The 22527-nt window shown below is 42.4% G+C and overlaps 2 protein-coding genes across 3 annotated transcripts; one reads left to right on the top strand and one right to left on the bottom strand.

Moving 5' to 3' along the window:
- The first annotated feature begins 211 nt into the window (after positions 1 to 211).
- Positions 212 to 6394, top strand: eif3i (eukaryotic translation initiation factor 3, subunit I). Of its 2 annotated transcripts, none has more exons than XM_034160673.1 (11): positions 212 to 355; positions 561 to 657; positions 4107 to 4190; positions 4409 to 4474; positions 4574 to 4723; positions 4857 to 4984; positions 5089 to 5199; positions 5500 to 5589; positions 5699 to 5772; positions 5859 to 5951; positions 6037 to 6394. In XM_034160673.1, the coding sequence occupies exons 1-11, from the start codon at positions 353 to 355 to the stop codon at positions 6116 to 6118; spliced, it is 978 nt and encodes a 325-aa protein (XP_034016564.1). In that variant the 5' UTR covers positions 212 to 352; the 3' UTR covers positions 6119 to 6394. The 2 variants fall into 2 exon arrangements, with proteins under 2 accessions (XP_034016564.1, XP_034016563.1); XM_034160672.1 differs by having other exon boundaries at positions 213 to 355; positions 561 to 653; positions 4103 to 4190.
- Positions 6395 to 8239: 1845 nt separating this feature from the next.
- LOC117501706 (probable histone deacetylase 1-B) lies at positions 8240 to 22468 on the bottom strand. The gene is made up of 12 exons (XM_034160671.1): positions 22274 to 22468; positions 14576 to 14688; positions 11247 to 11364; positions 11081 to 11155; positions 10756 to 10894; positions 9858 to 9999; positions 9670 to 9762; positions 9478 to 9586; positions 9028 to 9408; positions 8629 to 8784; positions 8519 to 8561; positions 8240 to 8406 (listed from the first exon to the last, which is right to left on the bottom strand). The coding sequence occupies exons 1-12, from the start codon at positions 22320 to 22322 to the stop codon at positions 8379 to 8381; spliced, it is 1446 nt and encodes a 481-aa protein (XP_034016562.1). The 5' UTR covers positions 22323 to 22468; the 3' UTR covers positions 8240 to 8378.
- Positions 22469 to 22527: the final 59 nt, after the last annotated feature.

Raw genomic sequence — 22527 nt, 5'->3', positions numbered from 1 at the left:
GAACAGTAACTATTGGTTACCTTGCTGATTAGTTACTTTGCTGATTGCTCAATCTTAAGTGTAACCAAGTTCGATTACTTATGAACTACGGTAGCTTACTGCATAAAGTAACTTTCCAAAGTTAGTTTGACAACACTGATTGCAACTGATACGCAAAGAAGGATCAGTCTTTCCTTTAACCCTACACAAGAGGGCGCTCCAGCGCATCTCTTCTTGTTTGAGGCGTGGATGACGTCACCTCCTTTTCCGCAGCGGCTCCGGCGCCTGAAACGCGAGTGCGCATCCTTTATATCTTTTCCGAAAAGCAACAGAAAATTCGGGGTAACATTGTGGAAAAAGCTATCCGGCAAAAATGGTGAGTGTAAACGCACGTTAAACCAAAGCTTCACCGCATTTTGTTGTCGCGTTGTGGTGCTGTCCGTCCGTCCGTCTCGGCTAAGTGGTAGCCTAGCAACTGGTTAGTTAGCTGGCGTTAGCTTCCACCGAGGCCACACGAAATGCTTCTCCGTAAATTAAACGAAATTACTTTGACGTAAACTGAATGTGTCCTCTGTCCACAGAAACCCATCTTATTGCAGGGTCACGAGCGATCCATCACGCAAATTAAATACAACAGAGAAGGAGACCTGCTTTTCTCTGTGGCCAAAGACACGGTGAGCTGACAGAATGCACTTACAACCACACACGATGTAAACTTTTAAGTTAACGGGTCAGTGCATCCAGGCAGGAGCTCCGATGTTGTGATCGCTGCTACGGGTTAAAACCTGATGGAAGTGGCAGCTAGAGGTGAGCGGATCCATCCTAATATCGATACCAACGCTGGTATTGATATTGAACGATCCTCATGTGAAAAGATCGATACTCAAACTTTTTTTCTCTCCCGCACGCACTGACTGATTCATGACACAGATTCATCAAAGTCTACTCTTTGTCTGTAAGAGCAGCGCTGCACTGTGTCACACAACACGGACCAGCGCACCCTTGTATTGTGGTTTGTCAGCCCTCTACCTCAGGAGATTTCACTTTAAGTTGTGTTGAGTAATTTTTTTTTTTTTTTAACAAAAATGTTGATTGTGATACTAAAGTATTTTGTTGTCACGTACAGTGTTTGGTGAAATTCTATCCTAGGTCTTTTGGATGCTTTGGATCTATGAAGCTTAAATATGAAAAAGTATTGGTATCAATATCGGCACCTCTGGTGGCAGCGCCTTCTGGTGGCTGTTTTTGGTCGGTGAAAACATCGCCGGACTCTGTATAAATACATGTAGTTTGGTCACTTTTCAAAGGGGTCAGACTCGTCAGTAAAGGCAAGTGGTTCATTTCAGGTTAGCTTGGTTTATAAATCTCATCATTCCAGACAGCTGGCTGTTGGAAGCAAGTTAGAGACAAAACCAAACCAGCTGATCTCAATAGACAAGCAGTCAAGCCTGAGTGTGTTTTCAACTTGGCAGGTGGCCAGTTGTGAAGTACTAATTCTCGCCTTCGGATTTGCCACTTCGCCAGAGGTGACGTGTACCGATTCATACGTAGCTGTAGCGCAGCCTTGTTTTGGTTAGGATTAGTGGTTGTGCGTAATGTAGCTTAAGCCCCTTTCACACCGGGGCTGCTCCCAGTTGCGTCATGCGTTGTTGTGACAACGCCACGTGGAAGCAACCTAGTGCCGAGACGATGCAGCTCGGTGCCACAACAGAGCAAGGGGCGCAAACAACAATTAAACATGTTTAATTTTTTTGCATCCTCTGCTCGACACAGAATTAAGTGATTTCAGCACAAGTCAGAGCAACAGGAGTGACTGGAAGCCACACCCTCACAAGACGACGTTAACCGATGCCAGTTTATGATTCCTGCTGTGTTCCATTGTTCCCGAATTATATATCACGCAGGCTTGTTTTTATACCGTGTACTCAATGCAGTAAAAACTACACGCTTAAAAAAAAAAAAAAGACCACAGGGAAAAAAATGCTGATTGCAGCTGCTGCTCCTCTGTGTGTGGAGCTGTCTGGTGAAGAGAGGCACTGTGAAGCAGCTTTGTCTCTCACAAAAAACTGTCTGCAGGCAGTTAGTTCCTTTTTCTCCTCAAACTCTCATCACAGTTTAAAAAAAAAAGGACATATGTCCTGCTCACAGACTGATTGCCAGAGACAGGACATGTCAGCATCAAGTAGAACTGCTGATATCTCCACATTTACTTGCGGACAGTTCGTTCGCACGCATCTCGCGGTCAAAGGAGGAAAGATAAACTATAACAGAACTCGGCACGCAGACCTGCAGCTCAACACAAGAACAAATATAAACTGAAAGAGAAGTCAGAGTGCACAGTTTGTCTGCAGCCAAACTGTGCACTCTGACTTCTCTGTGCAGAGAACCTGCAGGCTGCGTCCTCACCTCCTCTCTGCCCCCTGCTGCGTGCACCTGACTCAGAAATTCCTGTGTCGTCATGATGCAACAGGGACTAACTGGGAGCAGCCCCGGCGTGAACGGGGCTTTAGGAATCTACCAATGATAGAGATGCTACATACCAAAAGAAGTTCACTATATGAATACGGCAACATACGGAAGGCCACTGTTGAACCTGAGATTTCTAGAGACCTTTAGACTTGCGGTAGGGAGACAGTTGCGGAACCAACACGATCTCAGTACCAGATGTATTAATGTCATATGTTTTGGCCCATACCTCCATTAATATTATATATTATATATTTGTGCTATTTTTATGTCCTCCTCGCATAATTCCCTTCAAGAATCTTATATTGAATTTTATTTACATCACAGTAAAAAAAAACAAACAAACAAGAAAAAAACTGTAGCGAGTCCCAAAAAAGGGGGGTAAATTGAGCAGCGGGGGCCAGCTGACTGCCAGCCCTGTTACACAATCTCATTTGTGGCCTAGTTATTATGGTTATTTAGGTTCTGATAAAGTCTAGATCCTGTAGTCAATGTAGTGCACATGTTATCGACATGGTAACATTCACTATGCAGTGAATATCAATTATATTGACATTAATACATGTGGTACCGAGATCGTAGTGGTTCTGAAATTGTATCGGTACCGCTGGTACCAAGGTTGTGTGGTTCCGAGGTCTCCAAACACCGAACCTGATGACATTAGCTGGTTATATGTCCGCCAGGTCCTGGTGATTTGTAGGTGTCACACACAGTTATACCTTCAGTTGACAAACTATACGCCGTTATGAACTTGAGGAGATCATAAACACAATGGAGGTATTTTATATCATAGGAGACATTCTGCACTTTAACTCTAAATCTCGCTGTGCTCCTGGCCATTGTTGCAGTATCTTGACACAGTTGGTGATCAGGCCAAGCAAAGCCAGCCTTAGTGATCCATGGTGTAAAGTGCACCAAAAATGAATGGATGCACAGGTGGATATAACTCTGTAACCAACACCCAGATAGAACACATCTCAGACTGTCTGTTCCAACCTGTCAGTAAGTCCCTTCGGCTGCTCCCTTGTTTGCACTTGGGGTCGCCACAGCAAATCCAAGGTGGATCTGCATGTTGAATTGGCACAAGTTTTACGCCGGATGCCCTTCCTGACGCAACTCCACATTACATGGAGAAATGTGGTAGGGGTGGGATTTGAACCCTGAACCTTCTGAACTGAAACCAAGCGCATTAACCACTTGGCCACCACCCCTGTCACATTTTGCTTATTTGTTGTTCTTTTCGGCCCGTGTCTCTTAATCTGCACCCACTTCAGAATTATCACTTGCTTACGAGGATCCGCGTAAAATATTACCCATACGCTACTTACTGTGATCCGTCCGTGCAGTTGTAAAATAGATCAAAACATCTTCCTCATGCACTTAACAAACTTTCCAATCTGGAATGCATGCTGCGACCTCGCCGCTAGGTCACAATAAATTTTGCACACTGTCGCTTTAAATACAGTAAATAATAGCTGCATAAATAAGTGAAATTATACGCAGTAATGAGCAATAGTAATAAAGATAAAAGCTTGTATTTTTATACTCTAACGTATTTGCTTGTTGACTTTTTTTCAGTGATGATCTCTCTGGTTTATTTTATTTAACTTTTGATTTTCATGCTTGATAATTTGTCTGTTGTGGTGTCTGAATGTAGGTAGCAAATGTGTGGTACTCTGTTAACGGCGAGAGGTTGGGCACCTACAACGGACACACTGGCGCTGTGTGGTGTGTTGATTGTGACTGTATCCTTTTGAAGAAAGATATTATATTATATTTTTCAGTGTTAAAGTGCAGCATTGTAGCCATGGTAACTGCATTGTCACTATCACCCTGACAGTCTGGGACATGCAGTGTTTGTAATCTGTTCTCCTCGCTGTTGAATTTCGGTCGTGCATAACTTTACCTGTCAATAGCAGGTAGAGTAGCTGGTACACTTCAGGTTCCTTAACGTAACCTCTAGGGGACACTAAAAACGTATTAACTGGGTCAGCAGACAACAGCTGTCGACTGTGGGACTGTGAGACTGGTAAGTAGTTAGGTGCTGCGTTAGAGGCAGATTCTGGCTGAATCAAACTGTCCGTTTTCTCTTCTGAACGTGTTTATATGCCATGTATCTGCGTCGCAGGTAAGCAGCTCGCCCTACTGCACACCAGCTCCGCTGTCAGAACGTGTGGCTTCGACTTCAGCGGCAACATCATAATGTTCTCCACAGACAAGCAGATGGGATACCAGTGCTACTTGAACTTCTTCGACCTCAGGGATCCACAGCAGATCGGTACGTGTCACTCTGGATTAAAAAAAAAAAAAATCTAGATTGATAGTTTCATGGGACATGCAAGACTGGGACAGTGTTTATTCAGATCACCTCATGGTGTTCTCTAAATGTTCATGCACGTCTGTCTCTGCAGAGGACAACCAGCCCTACACGTCGGTACCTTGTAATGAAGCAAAGATCACCAGTGCCGTTTGGGGACCTCTGGGAGAGTTTGTCATTGCTGGCCATGAGAACGGAGAGATCAACCAGTTCAGTGCCAAGGTCAGACTCATGCTTTTTGTTGACACGTAGTGAACGCCTTCATTTAAACAGGCGAGTTTATTTTGATAGTTGGATGTTTGAGTGAACGTGTCATTTGCTGACAGTCGGGGGAGATCTTGAAGAAGGCGAAGGAGCACACCAAGCAAATCAACGACATCCAAACATCAGTGGATCTCACAATGGTGATCAGCGCCTCAAAGGACAACACTGCCAAGGTGAGACCACGCCCACATCCACGGGTCTGACTGTGGGCTCGTAGACTGTGTGCGTCAGTGATGTTCTGGTTCTGTGTGGCCATGGCGTTTGATCAGTTCTGTCCAGCATAAGTGAACCACTGCTTCATTGATGAACTCACGACCCTTCCATGTTTAATCTGTGTTGGTCGTACTGGAATTATGACCCCAAGTTTGACTTTATCGTAATCCAAGTTGGACCTTACCCTTGTGAAGCAGTTTTGGGAGACTTATGGCTTGCCATACTGCAGTGGATTGGTAATCTTGTGCTTTTTGTTTCAGCTGTTCGACTCCACTTCTCTGGAGCACATCAAGACCTTCAAGACAGAGAGACCAGTCAACTCTGCTGCCATCTCCCCCATCATGGACCATGTAAGACTCTTCACTCTAGGCTTTGTCACTGGGTGCACGGTTGTTCTGCATCACCACATTAAACTGTATCACTGATCTGTGAGATTCGTGTGGGGTGTGTTGGACTCAGGTGGTCATGGGTGGCGGGCAGGAGGCCATGGAGGTCACTACGACCTCCACCAGGATCGGCAAGTTTGAAGCCAGGTGAGAGTAAATGTTTGCACAATACTGTCTGAATACTTATGGACCTGTCTGTCCATAAACACGTGCCTGCATACTTTTCTGCTCAGATTCTTTCATGCTGCATATGAAGAAGAGTTTGGCAGGGTCAAAGGTCACTTTGGGCCCATCAACTGCGTGGCTTTCCACCCCGATGGCAAGAGGTAAGAGGCGAAGGTTTGAAGCAGTTCCACGGCTGTGTGGTTAAATGTGCTTTGCTAACGTGCATTTCTGCGGCGATGTTTGCAGCTACAGCAGCGGAGGAGAAGACGGCTACGTGAGGATTCATTACTTTGACCCGCAGTACTTTGACTTTGAACTGGAGGCATAAAGAGCCATTAACAGACAGACGGCTTCACCGGACACCAGACTCTATGAAAAGGACGAATGTGTGTTTACAGCCTGACCAGCTCAAATCGGCTTTAAAACACGCAGCGTGGCGAGTCCTGTATTATTTCCTCCACAAAACAGTTCAAACTGATGCAAACATTTTTCAGTGCATGTAGGGATTTAAGATTCTTAAAGCCAACATGTATTTAATTGTATAACATTAAATTCTGCTGTAAGCCATTCCAGGATTCACAATAAAACTATTTTATTCAAGTGATGCCTGCGTGTAATATTAAATCAGGCTAACAGCCTTGTCTGATGTTAATACCTGTATAATAAACATTACATAATTATACATTAGGCTGCTTAAGAATGTCAATGAAATCGAGTTTGATGTTTCATAATCCAGACGTAGTTATCCATGTAAATGTCTAAAAGGCTGACAGAAATTAGACAGTGAATTCACTTGCTTGCAGGAGTTAACATTTACATATTTCATTTAATAAATTGACAACTATCAGTGTGTTACTGTTAGCTTTTTTTGTAGAGATTGATACACTATGCAAATATTAGCAATTAACTATCTGCTTATTTAAGAGTATTTAAGAAATTCACGTTACATCAGCTCTTAATAAACGCACGAGTGTGAGTAGAAGAAAATGCATCAAACAGCGTGTGCAAAGATATGCAATATTTGTTTCCTTTTACCATTTAGGTGATGGAAATTTCCTCAAGCAATATACAAATATACATGACAATAAGGATTCTCAAACTTATCAGTGTGCAATAGCAGCCAGTAGACAGAAGAGGTTTTTAAATGTGACGCAATGAACACAAAGCTGCAGTGACGATTTATTTATTGGTCGGGGTGTACTTAAAATGAACACAAAGTGATCATTTCATGATGTCATGGCAAACAGTTCACAATGTGATAAGTAGCCGTATTCATCATCTCAGTCCACGTTTACATGGAATGGTATAAAGACTTCACGTTCAAACTTTAAAATACACAGAAGAAAAAAACCTCAGCATTTATACGAGGCCATGAAGAAGCACTAGAACTAACACGTGGAATTAGGAGACTCATACAGTGACTCGTCACCTTCAGCCCTATACCACGGGGTGACCAACCCTCCCTGCTCTTGGAGATCCAGCTGTCCTACCATGTTTTCCAACTTTCCATGCACATGGAAAAACTTAAGATAGGTGGCAGTGTAACGGCACAAAAGATGATTTCCGTGTCATGGTACAGTTCAAATCACAGTTCCTTACTGTCACGTTCCTCAGGTGAAGAACAGAAAGACCAAATTCAAAAGATGAAACACAAGACCACTTGAAATGTTCAAATGGCTTGAAGATTGAGATTCCACATCCTGTAGTTTTTTTTTTACATTTTGTGTAATCACCTTAGAAGTACTAAACAGATGAAAATGACAACATAATTCAATGTTGATGATATCAGTGTTAAAGGTACATGTAAAATATTGCATTCTTTTGGTTTTCTTGTTCCACCGTATGTGCAGATGACCTCCAGTAGTCAGGTTGGTGACGCCACAATCTGTAATGGTCAAAATCATTACCCACCAGATAATTTGTACATAATTTTTATGTGGGTGTCTGCTAACCACACCCAGAGAGGGCCTGGAAGGTTTTTAACTCACTGTAAGATGTGCGTTAGTTGTACATGTTGGTCTAAACCATCAGAACAGGCCGATACAGGTCTTTAAAAAAAAAGGGACTGAATGTGAATATCATTTTAAAATAACTAAACACTTGCTAAACTGGCAGTCTGCAGCGGGGAGGACAAGCTGTCCATTCCCAGGGCAACTCGAAACATGCATTTACTGAAACTGCAACACAAGTGGCAGCATGGTCTAACAGTATCAAACTCACGACTTAAAAACGCAGAACAGAAGAGCTGATTTGCACGTCAATCCTGTAGACACTTATGAAATATGGAGATATGAAGCAGACCGGGGGTTCACAACAGCTGGACAGACGTTTGTTTTACATGATGAAAAAGTCCGGGTGGGCGGGGCTTACGCCACATCCCAGGCAACAGGAAGAGGTAAGCAGGATAGATATATGTATTTTTTTTATATCCTGCAAAAATGCTAGAAAATGAGCATGGAATAGCAACCAAGTTTATTTGCAAGTACACAATATAAAACAGGAATAAAAAAAAAAAAAAATAATCCAGTCCTGGCTTGAGGAGTCAGTGGGACAGACAGCAGTACAACAGTTTGTCCTTGTGCCAGACTTCAGGTCGCTTTGCCCTCTTCTTTTGCTCTGAAACATGAGATCAGTGTTGGTGCAACAGAACTCACAGACACTGCTAATAACACCTGAACTCACTATCAAGTCACGGAAACTGGTGTGTTCATTTCCAAATTCATATTACCCTGATGTGTCCATCTTCTCTTCCTCCTTCTCTTCTTTCACTTCTAATAAGACAAAAGAAGTGATGAGACGTTTATCTTTCAGTGTGAATTTGTGTGTCAGCAGTCATACCTTTCTTTTCCTCTCCTTCCTTGTCTTCCTCCTTTTTCACTCGTTTGACCTTTTTGTGATTGGCTGTGTTCCTGCGGCCTCCTCCTTGGCCCTCGGCCTCGTCCTCAGAGTCGGAGAACTCCTCCTCACAGGCTATCCTCTTATCGTGGGCACGGACTGAAAGACAAAAAACGCACGGCATCTGACTGTAAGCTAACGGCTTTGTTCTCGGGTTTTAACCTGTACAAGTCAGTACATCCCAGAACGACGCTGGCTAAAGGGAAAACACATTTTAGCATTTAATGATACATCACGTTATAATTACAAGCTGTATTTGAAGTTTTCCAAAGAGGAATTGTTGATTTTTCCATTTCCATTCACAAAAATCCCCAGAATCCCGTGTCTGTAGACGTTTCTTACTCGAAATTCGTTTGTCAGGATCGTCGTCTTCCTCGTCTCCGCTGTCTGGATGTGGCGCGTCCTCTGGAATTGCCTGCATCTGGACACTGGGGGCGTGAGGCAGCATGCGGAGGTTTTCAAACAAGCGCTGCTTGATCTTCTCCAAGTACTCGTTGGTGTTCTGGTTGGTCATATTGGACGGACTGATGTGCAGCTTAAAGTCAGGCCCAAAGTATTCAAAGTAATCATTGTAAGGCAGCTCGTTGGGGATGGAACAGTCCAAGGCCACGGAGGTTTCGTAGGTCCAGCAACGCGCCACGTTGCGAATGGTGTAGCCTCCACCACCCAGCATTAGTAGAGGGAGGTTAAAACTTTTGACGTACTCCACACATTTGGCATGGCCTAGAACATATGACATGTAAAAACCTGGACTCTTTTGGGGAAGGGGTGGGGCAGGAGATGTGTTTGTACCTTTGATGGTGAGGTTGAAGCAGCCAAGTCTATCTCCAGAAAGTGAATCAGCTCCACACTGTAGCACCACAGCACTCGGCTGGTACATCTCCATGACCTTAGCAATTATCTGACAACAAACAACACACAATAACCTCAGACACTGAATTCGGTAAGGATGACGCATCTTTTCCTGCCACAAAGACAACTTACAGGTTTGAAGATGGCTTCGTACGACTCGTCATCGATGCCGTCCCGAAGCGGGTAGTTCACTGCGTAGTACTTTCCTTTTCCTGCGCCAATGTCCTGCACACAGGGGGAGGAAACACTGCAACCATGCTAACTCGTGTACAACACACATCGAAGGTTTGTGAAGAGGGAAAAACTAAAAATCAACAAACCCTCAGGTCTCCAGTGCCAGGAAAGTACTCCCCATACTTGTGGAAAGAGACAGTCATGACCCTGTCTGTGGTATAGAACGCCTCCTCCACTCCGTCACCGTGGTGGATGTCAATGTCGATGTACAACACCCTCTGGTGGTACCTGGACACAGAAACCAATACACTCCATCTTAAATGATCCAGATCCTGAGAACACAACTAATCCAGTCAGGAGCGATATTAGTTTACTTGGGTGATGCTTTCTGCTTCTCTCAGTAAATCTTTTAGAGTCTTAGCTGGTAGAAATTACAAAGCTGTTAAATGTTTATTCACACCCTGATACGTGAGCCGGCTCAGTCTGGCAGTTCATGTTTTTGGAAGAAGACGTTAATAAAATAAAGATTTGTTCCACCTTCAGAGATAATATCAAGTGCAATCAGGCACAAACAGGATAACTGTTACTGTTTCAGGCAAAAATAACTTAAACTGTTTCTTGTCACCACTGAACAGAAGAAAAGGTCACCAGAAGTGCCCAGATGCATGGACCACTTCAATGCAGAGCTCAGTGCATGTTTATATCATTAAATGGAAATAAAGTTTTTGAAACAAGGATGGCTAGTCTTGCCTTAGCCTAGCCATCCTCCTCTGTTGCAGCCATGCACAGAGTACAAACAAGTCAAATAGCAAGTAGGGGGCCGTTCTCTGAGACCCAGCCCCTCCTCCTCATTCATGTCAGTTTACAGGAGCAAAGTTCAGTTGTTATGCAATGCAGACTGTGCCATCTTGTGGCTATATACTGTATATAGTAAGAGAGAGATCTGTCACAGCTATAATGTGTGTGACAACCAAAGACAAAAGGTGAGCCTACAGGAATGAAAAGCCTGATCAGATGACAACAGAACATCTGCGGTCATCTTACTTGAGAAGTTCAAGGATAGCCAGGACAATGTCATTGACGTAGCAGAAACCAGAGGCCTCTGACTTTTTAGCGTGATGGAGTCCTCCTGCCCAGTTGATGGCAATATCTGTCTGCTGTTTATTCAGCTTCAATGCACCAGCTGCAGCACAGTAAACAGTGTCAGAAGACAAAATACAGCTTTCAATGACTAAGTAAATAAAATTTCCATGCCAGGACACAGACATGGAATCAAAATGACAGTGTCCAGCTTTATAAAATAAATAAATAAATAAATAAACCTTTAGAAATATGCAGAATGAAAGAATGGGAGTTTGAAACAACATACCAACTGAGCCGCCTGTCGACAGCTGGCAGAACTCAAACAATCCATCAAACACAGGACAGTCCTCTCCAACATTGACTGCAAGTACAAAAGCGCAGGACAGGAGTATTTTTATATAAATGACGACCAACAATAACTAAGTTTACCCTCCAGATATCCAGAAACTCACATCTCTGCATCTGCTTGCTGTACTCAGACATGTTGTCTGGTCGGATGGACCTCAGGAACTTAATGTAGTCATCACTGTGGTATTTTGTCATCTCTTCACCGCTGGCTTTGTGCGGTCTCTGGAAATGGACAAAAAGGTAACAAGTAAGAAAGGGATGGTTGAGGCTTTTTCTCAAATACATTATATGCAGAGATGCAAATTCAAATGTTTCAATACCCCCTAATAACAACAAAAAAGCACACCTATGTCTCTTCATTTTAACATATCCGACAGTCAATCAAACATGAAATTACTCTCCGTTACATTCAAAATATATATTAATCCCTTTTAGTGAGAATACAGCTTGCATGGCAGCTGCTTTCAGTGTTTGGCGTGTGAACCTTGAGCATCAGCTCTCAGATGGAAATATGCTATCAGAGTACAGCAGTGTGTGTGTGTGTGTATATATATATATACGAGGGCTGTCAATAAAGTAACGGTCCTTTTTATGTTTTTCAAAAACTATATGGATTTCATTCATATGTTTTTACGTCAGACATGCTTGAACCCTCGTGCGCATGCGTGAGTTTTTCCACGCCTGTCGGTGACGTCATTCGCCTGTGAGCACTCCTTGTGGGAGGAGTCGTCCAGCCCCTCGTCGGAATTCCTTTGTCTGAGAAGTTGCTGAGAGACTGGCGCGTTGTTTGATCAAAATTTTTTCTAAACCTGTGAGACACATCGAAGTGGACACGGTTCGAAAAATTAAGCTGATTTTCAGTGAAAATTTTAACGGCTGATGAGAGATTTTGAGGTGATTCTGTCGCTTTAAGGACTTACCACGGTGCGAGACGTCGCTCAGCGTTCTCAGCCGCCGCCGCCGTCAGCCTGTTTCAAGCTGAAAACCTCCACATTTCAGGCTCTATTGATCCAGGACGTCGTGAGAGAACAGAGAAGTTTCAGAAGAAGTCGGTTTCAGCATTTTATCCGGATATTCCACTGTTAAAGGAGATTTTTTTAATGAAAGACGTGCGGACGGGTCCGCGCGTCGGGACGCAGCCGCCGCGACACTCCGCCACAGGAAAAACACCTCTGTTGAAAGCCTTAAGGACAAGTTGGAACATGTCCTGCCTGTTAAACAATTTCTCATATACTCACTCCACTGAAAGCCATCAAAAGCCGCCTGGATTTTACAAATGGTTATCAACACAGAGGTGTTTTTCCTGTGCCGCCGCACCGCGTCGGCTGCGTCCTGACGCGCGGATCCGTCCGCACGTCTTTCATTAAAAAAAAATCTCCTTTAACAGTGGAATATCCGGATAAAATGCTGAAACCGACTTCTTCTGAAACTTCTCTGTTCTCTCACGACGTCCTGGATCAATAGAGCCTGAAATGTGGAGGTTTTCAGCTTGAACAGGCTGACGACGGCGGCTGAGAGTGCAGCGCGACGTCTCGCACCGTGGGAAGTCCTTAAAGTGACAGAATCACCTCAAAATCTCTCATCAGCCGTTAAAATTTTCACTGAAAACCAGCTTAATTTTTCGAACCGTGTCCACTTCGATGTGTCTCACAGGTTTAGAAAAAATTTTGATCAAACAAAGCGCCAGTCTCTCAGCAACTTCTCAGACAAAGGAATTCCGACGAGGGGCTGGACGACTCCTCCCACAAGGAGTGCTCACAGGCGAATGACGTCACCGACAGGCGTGGAAAAACTCACGCATGCGCACGAGGTTTCAAGCATGTCTGATGTAAAAACATATGAATGAAATCCATATAGTTTTTGAAAAAAATAAAAAGGACCCTTACTTTTCTCACAGACCTCGCATATATATACGAGGTCTGTGAGAAAAGTAACGGACCTTATTATTTTTTTCAAAAACCATATGGATTTGAATCACGTGTGATTACATCAGACATGCTTGAACCCTCGTGGGCATGCGAGAGTTTTTTCATGCCTGTTGGTTACGTCATTCACCTGTGGGCAGTCGCCCACCCTCTCATTGTTTTTTCATTGTTTAGGAATGGCTCAGAGACTGCTGCTTTGTTTGCTAAAAAATTTTTCAAAACCTGTAAGGCACAACTGAGTGGACACCATTCGATAAATTCAGCTGGTTTTCGGTGAAAATTTTAACGGCTGATGAGAGATTTTGGAGTTTTACTGTCGCCGTAAGGACAGCCCACGGCGCCTGACGGCGATCTGCGTGCCGAGGTGTCGTCGTCTCGCTGTTTCAAGTTGAAAACTTCCACATTTCAGGCTCTGTAGACCCAAGACGTCGTGGGATAACAGAGAACTTTCAGAAGAATTCGGGATCAGGAGTTTATCCAGACATTCCACTGTTAAAGGAAATTTTGTAATGAAAGAACATGCGGGCAGAGTCGCATGTCGGGCCGGACCCGACCGCGGGGGGTCGCCACAGGAAAAACACCTCCGTTGGAAACCTTAACGGACAAGTTGGGACATGCCCAAGCTGTTAAACAATTTCTCAGATACTCACTTGTTGAAAGCCATCAAAAGCCGCCTGAATTTTACAAATGCTTTTCAACACGGAGGTGTTTTTCATGTCGCGGCGCACACGGATTTGCCACATCATCACGGATCCGACTCGGCAAATTTGTCCGCACGTTCTTTCATTACAAACTCTCCTTTAACAGTGGAATGTCCGGGTAAACTCCTGATGCCGGCTTCTTCTGAAACTTCTCTGTTCTCTGACGACGTCCTGGGTGAACAGAGCTTTAAATTAGGATGTTTTCAGCTCGAAACAGCCAAACGGACGCCACCTCCGACCGCGCCGATCCGCTTTGTGGGCTGTGCTTAAAGCGAAAGAAACTCCACAATCTCTCATCAGCCGTTAAACTTTACACCGAAAACCAGCTGAATTTCTCGAATAGTGTCCACACGGATATCCCTCACCGGTCCTGAAAAAATTTGATAAAGCAACGCGCCCCGTCTCCCTGCAGCTTCTCAGACAAAGAGATTCCGACAGGAGGGGGAGTTCACACCTCACTCAAAGCCTGCCCACAGGCGAATGACGTCACCAACAGGCATGACAAAACTCACGCATGTGCACGAGGATTCAAGCTTGTCTGACATAAAAACATATGAATCAAATCCATTTATTTTTTGAAAAAAATAAAAAGGACCGCTTTTTTTTTAATCAAAGACCTCGTATATATATATATATATATATATATATATGTATATATATATATACACACACACACACGTGTGTGTGTGTTCTTTTTTTCCCTCTCTAGATGATCCATGCACAAATCTGAAGGTTGTCAGTATTAAACAAAAGTGGGGAGAGTTGATTTATGGGGAGTGTTGATTTATGTGGATGAGTATAACTCACATAGATTTCCATTTTCCTGTACAGTCCATAGTTGAGAAGGAGGTTGTGTGTCATGCGGATCCTGTGGGGTTTCATGGGATGGCCCTGGCCGTAATAGTAATTTCCCACATCACCTTGGAGACAAAATGATATTCATATGTGCACAAAAAGATCAAGGCCCAAGATCATGACAAATTCCATCAAACACTTGCCTGTCTTGCTTTGTGAGAAATAAAATGAGGTGGGCTTCATAGATAATTGGCAAAGCTTCTGGGGAAAACCTGGTCTTGTTAGGAGAGACGGCATCCATCCCACTTTGGATGGAGCAGCTCTCATTTCTAGAAATCTGGCCAATTTTCTTAAATCCTCCAAACCGTGACTATCCAGGGTTGGGACCAGGAAGCAGAGTTGTAGTCTTACACACCTCTCTGCAGCTTCTCTCCCCCTGCCAACCCCTCATGGACTACCCAGCAGTGGGGAATAAGTTTCATTACACTTGAAGTCTTTCAGAAAGCGCTGTAACTAGGTTTAAGGATATGTTTCCTTCTTTATGTTCCCTAATGCCATATACCAACACAGTGCAGAGTAGCTGCTCAAGGAAGCCCTACCATTATTTAATGCTTCGATCTTAAATATGATCAATCTATCTTTATTAGTTGGCTATGTACCACAGGCTTTTAAGGTGGCAGTAATTAAACCATTACTTAAAAAGCCATCACTTGACCCAGCTATCTTAGCTAATTATAGGCCAATCTCCAACCTTCCTTTTCTCTCAAAAATTCTTGAAAGGGTAGTTGTAAATCATCTGCAGAGGAATGGTCTATTTGAAGAGTTTCAGTCAGGTTTTAGAATTCATCATAGTACAGAAACAGCATTAGTGAAGGTTACAAATGATCTTCTTATGGCCTCAGACAGTGGACTCATCTCTGTGCTTGTTCTGTTAGACCTCAGTGCTGCTTTTGATACTGTTGACCATAAAATTTTATTACAGAGATTAGAGCATGCCATAGGTATTAAAGGCACTGCGCTGCGGTGGTTTGAATCATATTTATCTAATAGATTACAATTTGTTCATGTAAATGGGGAATCTTCTTCACAGACTAAGGTTAATTATGGAGTTCCACAAGGTTCTGTGCTAGGACCAATTTTATTCACTTTATACATGCTTCCCTTAGGCAGTATTATTAGACGGCATTGCTTAAATTTTCATTGTTACGCAGATGATACCCAGCTTTATCTATCCATGAAGCCAGAGGACACACACCAATTAGCTAAACTGCAGGATTGTCTTACAGACATAAAGACATGGATGACCTCTAATTTCCTGCTTTTAAACTCAGATAAAACTGAAGTTATTATACTTGGCCCCACAAATCTTAGAAACATGGTGTCTAACCAGATCCTTACTCTGGATGGCATTACCCTGACCTCTAGTAGTACTGTGAGAAATCTTGGAGTCATTTTTGATCAGGATATGTCTTTCAAAGCACATATTAAACAAATATGTAAGACTGCTTTTTTGCATTTATGCAATATCTCTAAAATTAGAAAGGTCTTGTCTCAGAGTGATGCTGAAAAACTAATTCATGCATTTATTTCCTCTAGGCTGGACTATTGTAATTCATTATTATTAGGTTGTCCTAAAAGTTCCCTGAAAAGCCTTCAGTTAATTCAAAATGCTGCAGCTAGAGTACTGACGGGGACTAGAAGGAGAGAGCATATCTCACCCATATTGGCCTCTCTTCATTGGCTTCCTGTTAATTCTAGAATAGAATTTAAAATTCTTCTTCTTACTTATAAGGTTTTGAATAATCAGGTCCCTTCTTATCTTAGGGACCTCATAGTACCATATCACCCCAATAGAGCGCTTCACTCTCAGACTGCAGGCTTACTTGTAGTTCCTAGGGTTTGTAAGAGTAGAATGGGAGGCAGAGCCTTCAGCTTTCAGGCTCCTCTCCTGTGGAACCAGCTCCCAATTCGGTTAAGATTAGGCTTAAAACTTTCCTTTTTGCTAAAGCTTATAGTTAGGGATGGATCAGGTGACCCTGAACCATCCCTTAGTTATGCTGCTATAGACTTAGACTGCTGGGGGGTTCCCATAATGCACTGAGTGTTTCTTTCTCTTTTTGCTCTCTATGCACCACTCTGCATTTAATCATTAGTGATTGATCTCTGCTCCCCTCCACAGCATGTCTTTTTCCTGGTTCTCTCCCTCAGCCCCAACCAGTCCCAGCAGAAGACTGCCCCTCCCTGAGCCTGGTTCTGCTGGAGGTTTCTTCCTGTTAAAAGGGAGTTTTTCCTTCCCACTGTCGCCAAGTGCTTGCTCACAGGGGGTCGTTTTGACCATTGGGGTTTTTACGTAATTATTGTATGGCCTTGCCTTACAATATAAAGCGCCTTGGGGCAACTGTTTGTTGTGATTTGGCGCTATATAAATAAAATTGATTGATTGATTGATTAAAGTGAAATCATTTAACGAAAAACTCTAATACCTGGAATACATCATTATATAAAAGGAATCAAACTACTTTGATATTTCTGTGTTTTGAGTAATTTGACAAAGACAAAGGTCAAGGTGGGGGTGACAACAGTGGCTTCGTGGTTAGTACAACCCCTGGCAATAATTCCCCCTGTGTTTTCGTGGCCTCCTCCCACTTCCAAAGATGTGTATGTTAGGTGAACTGATGACTAAATTGACCGTAGGTGTGAGTGAGAGTGTGAATGTATTTGTCTATATTTGGCCCTGCAATAGACTGGCAGCCTATCCAGGGTGAACATCACCTCTTGCCCATTGATTACTGGGATAGGCTCCAGCACCCCCTTGATGTTCTATACCCCCCCCCCCCCCCCCGATTAAGTAGGTGGCTCACAATATGCTAAACCATTATATTACACCTGAGGTACTTCATGAATGTGTTTATTAAATATGGATTGTTGAATAGAAATGTTTGTTATTGTTAACACTAACGTAACTAATGCATATATAGTATGCATAATTTGAGTGTATTTCGTTGCTCATAAAATAAAGAAAAATTGAAAAGAAGTTTGGAAAATCCACTTTTTTTCATCACATATTATATAACACGATTGGACATCACTTTTTCAACCAGGTCATATTTTTTTCAAAGCAACCTCAAGGCAATTGCAATGTGCGTTAGTCAACAGAAAACCCATGAAATGAAAAATTAAAAGTAAATAAATGGCCCATGAGTCAATTTTAAGTACAAAAAAATTAAATTAAAAATGACCCTTGCGGATGTTACGCCGTCTGTCAAAACCAAGTGGGAGATATAGATGGTTAAAAGTCGCATAAACTATAGCTAACATTTACACATACATGGGCATTCTACTTTAAAATATGTATTCTCTGATATACATCATCAATTTGTATAAAAGATACGCGTATTAAGAAATTATAACAAGTTGAAAACAACCTGAGAATTGTCCATCAAAAATAACATCCGCAAGGGTCCATACGCTTATTAATTTCACTTTTCCATAATGGAAAAGTGAAATTTTAAAGTTAATAGTTAATGAGTTATCTTGAGCTTTGTGGTTTATGAAAGAAATATATGTGTACTACAATTTCAAACTAGTTCGCAATAAAAACATGTAACTTGAAAAATTGACCTTTGTGTTACACTTTCATAAATCAAATCAATTTTATTTATATAGCACCAAATCACAACAAACAGTTGCCCCAAGGCGCTTTATATTGTAAGGCAAAGCCATACAATAATTACAGAAAAACCCCAACGGTCAAAACGACCCCCTGTGAGCAAGCATTTGGCGACAGTGGGAAGGAAAAACTCCCTTTTAACAGGAAGACAGTAACAGTTTAGCATATTGTGAGCCAGGTATAGAATGAATGAATGAATGAAAACTTTCAAGTGTGATGGAGGCCAGCAGGAGTCACTGTACAATAGTAATCAGTAAACATAACTTCCCAACAGTTAAAAGGATTCTCTGGCCACAAAGCCAGAGGCCTGGGTTTTAGCCTTCTGGTTAGAGTCCACCTCCCATGCTAGAGATCGAGAGTTCGCACCCCGAGGGGAGCGAGTGGGAGGAGTCAAACAAACAACATGACAAACAACAGAGCAAGTCACTACACAAGCACCTCAAATATGAAATGTGCTACTTTTCTTTTTGTAAATTGAATATATCTGGATTTGACACAGTCAGGTAGCCAAAACGACAAAACAAATACTGTGAAGATGCAATCTTGAACCAATTCACAACACAAAATCTACATTAGTTTTGACTACATATACTCATATCAAAGATAAACACAATAAAGCTTCCAAAAAAGAAGGATGCTCATTTCCATCGCAGTCCTCAAGGACAAAAATAGATCAATCAATCAATTTTTTTATATAGCGCCAAATCACAACAAACAGTTGCCCCAAGGCGCTTTATATTGTAAGGCAAGGCCATACAATAATTATGTAAAACCCCAACGGTCAAAACGACCCCCTGTGAGCAAGCACTTGGCTACAGTGGGAAGGAAAAACTCCCTTTTAACAGGAAGAAACCTCCAGCAGAACCAGGCTCAGGGAGGGGCAGTCTTCTGCTGGGACTGGTTGGGGCTGAGGGAGAGAACCAGGAAAAAGACATGCTGTGGAGGGGAGCAGAGATCGATCACTAATGATTAAATGCAGAGTGGTGCATACAGAGCAAAAAGAGAAAGAAACAGTGCATCATGGGAACCCCCCCAGCAGTCTACGTCTATAGCAGCATAACTAAGGGATGGTTCAGGGTCACCTGATCCAGCCCTAACTATAAGCTTTAGCAAAAAGGAAAGTTTTAAGCCTAATCTTAAAAGTAGAGAGGGTGTCTGTCTCCCTGATCTGAATTGGGAGCTGGTTCCACAGGAGAGGAGCCTGAAAGCTGAAGGCTCTGCCTCCCATTCTACTCTTACAAACCCTAGGAACTACAAGTAAGCCTGCAGTCTGAGAGCGAAGCGCTCTATTGGGGTGATATGGTACTACGAGGTCCCTAAGATAAGATGGGACCTGATTATTCAAAACCTTATAAGTAAGAAGAAGAATTTTAAATTCTATTCTAGAATTAACAGGAAGCCAATGAAGAGAGGCCAATATGGGTGAGATATGCTCTCTCCTTCTAGTCCCCGTCAGTACTCTAGCTGCAGCATTTTGAATTAACTGAAGGCTTTTTAGGGAACTTTTAGGACAACCTGATAATAATGAATTACAATAGTCCAGCCTAGAGGAAATAAATGCATGAATTAGTTTTTCAGCATCACTCTGAGACAAGACCTTTCTGATTTTAGAGATATTGCGTAAATGCAAAAAAGCAGTCCTACATATTTGTTTAATATGCGCTTTGAATGACATATCCTGATCAAAAATGACTCCAAGATTTCTCACAGTATTACTAGAGGTCAGGGTAATGCCATCCAGAGTAAGGATCTGGTTAGACACCATGTTTCTAAGATTTGTGGGGCCAAGTACAATAACTTCAGTTTTATCTGAGTTTAAAAGCAGGAAATTAGAGGTCATCCATGTCTTTATGTCTGTAAGACAATCCTGCAGTTTAGCTAATTGGTGTGTGTCCTCTGGCTTCATGGATAGATAAAGCTGGGTATCATCTGCGTAACAATGAAAATTTAAGCAATACTGTCTAATAATACTGCCTAAGGGAAGCATGTATAAAGTGAATAAAATTGGTCCTAGCACAGAACCTTGTGGAACTCCATAATTAACTTTAGTCTGTGAAGAAGATTCCCCATTTACATGAACAAATCGTAATCTATTAGACAAATGATTCAAACCACTGCAGCGCAGTGCCTTTAATACCTATGGCATGCTCTAATCTCTGTAATAAAATTTTATGGTCAACAGTATCAAAAGCAGCACTGAGGTCTAACAGAACAAGCACAGAGATGAGTCCACTGTCCGAGGCCATAAGAAGATCATTTGTAACCTTCACTAATGCTGTTTCTGTACTATGATGAATTCTAAAACCTGACTGAAACTCTTCAAATAGACCATTCCTCTGCAGATGATCAGTTAGCTGTTTTACAACTACCCTTTCAAGAATTTTTGAGAGAAAAGGAAGGTTGGAGATTGGCCTATAATTAGCTAAGATAGCTGGGTCAAGTGATGGCTTTTTAAGTAATGGTTTAATTACTGCCACCTAGATCAACTTCGATCTTAAAGAGCCTGGAGGCAAACAACCAGTTCATGCGGATGGATTAGTGACGAAATTGTCTGTCACAGAGGGATGCTGCCTTCTGTCAGCAAAAGTTTGTTCGATGTCTAATTTCAATAATTACTAACTTAGTACACTGTAAATATTACCCTTTTTTTCTGTCGAATGATCATATTTCACTTACCCGATATCCAATCATCTCATATTCTGTACCTTACGACACAAAAATTAGCACTGCAACGTGCATGTGTACTGCCCCTCTCTCTCGCTCTCTCGGATGGAATTGCGACAATACTCAGAACACATTTGCGAGGTTTCTCCTGGTGAAACCTTGATAGAGGTTGGTCAACCACTGCCTTCTCCAATCACGACGAGAGAACTTCACATTCCGCCCATTGCATTTTTACAATCTCCAAACGAGCAGCGAGGGTTTTTAAATCTGAACTGTCCGAACATCCATAAACGTTACAGTAGTTCACCTGGGTTCATAGTGAAGTCACCCCACTGCGAACTCGCCCCAAGTGAAGTCATCCCACTCCAGGTGAAGTCACTCCACTCTAGTAACACAATATTTCAATTCTGATATGTTCATGTAATAAATGATTTATACACTAGTGGCATAATACACTGTTCTTACTCAAGTTTTGTAAGTGAGATGATGCTTTAAGGTCGGGGAATGTAACTGTCAGGTAAAAAGCCATTGATGGGAGAAGCAGGGGCACTGCCCAGTTCTATACATAACACTGGCAGATCCCTAACTTTAAAGTAGTCATTGATAATTATTAAAAAATAAATAAATAAGCACTTGCAGCCACAGTGGGGTGACTTCACCTGGGATGAGTTCACAGTGGGGTGACTTCACTCACTACCGTTCACTGCTGTCTCTAATTACACAAACACGCTTTAACAGTCACACATCTGGGGGTCGATATCGCCAGCATGGCAGCGCTTCCACAAGGTTACGACTTCTCGGACAGGTGGATTGAAAACCTGTCGCAAACACCTTCCAATTCTGATGTTATGATTTGCTCGGTTTCATGGACATTTTTTGCCTGTTTCCTGCAAAGAATCAGCCTATAATTATCTTCATGTAGTATTTACATACAATAATATTAATCCAAACATTATTGTAATTTATGATAATAAATAACACTTTTAATTCATAAGGTTAAACCTCTTTGCAAACAGAGATGATGACAGAAACATGGTAAATCCTCCAAACACTGCTAGGAAGTTGTCATCAAGTTAAATGTGACAGTTGTGATCGGTTTCTGCAGGACAAGAGCTCACTGTTGAATCAAACGATATATAAATCAGTTCCAGCGTTTAAATAAATGTAGGGAAGTAGACGAACATTTACACTCAGAGCTGAATGTTAAACCAGTCCAGCAGCTAACAGGCTAAATAGCCAAAGGGAGCTACGTGAGCTAGCGAGCCTCGACGTGCATCACACTTTGTGAAATGAATAGAAAGCTTCAAAATAATACGCGGGCCTTTAAAAGCAGTTGTAACATTTAAAAAGCAGAACAGTAAAAGTTGGATATTTACCGTCGTAGTAATAGCAAACTTTCTTCTTTGTTCCTTGAGTCAGCGCCATTTTGCACCACTGCGCCGCACCGGCTCCTCACAAAACAGTGTTCGGTTCAGCGACCGAGCTTCGAAGCATGTACCGGCTTCAATTAATCAACGGCTCGATTGAAGAAGTCCGAACCCTTCTCTTTTTTTTTTACTTTTACATCCAACTTTCAGGCATTCAACCTGAGCTCTGACAGACTGGGTGACTGCGGTTGTGTTCCACTGTG

The sequence above is a fragment of the Thalassophryne amazonica genome, chromosome 20, assembly GCF_902500255.1.
Source record: "Thalassophryne amazonica chromosome 20, fThaAma1.1, whole genome shotgun sequence".
Taxonomy (NCBI): Eukaryota; Metazoa; Chordata; class Actinopteri; order Batrachoidiformes; family Batrachoididae; genus Thalassophryne; species Thalassophryne amazonica.
Note: the sequence above shows the minus strand (reverse complement) of the source record. Positions and strands in the feature narration are given on the sequence as shown.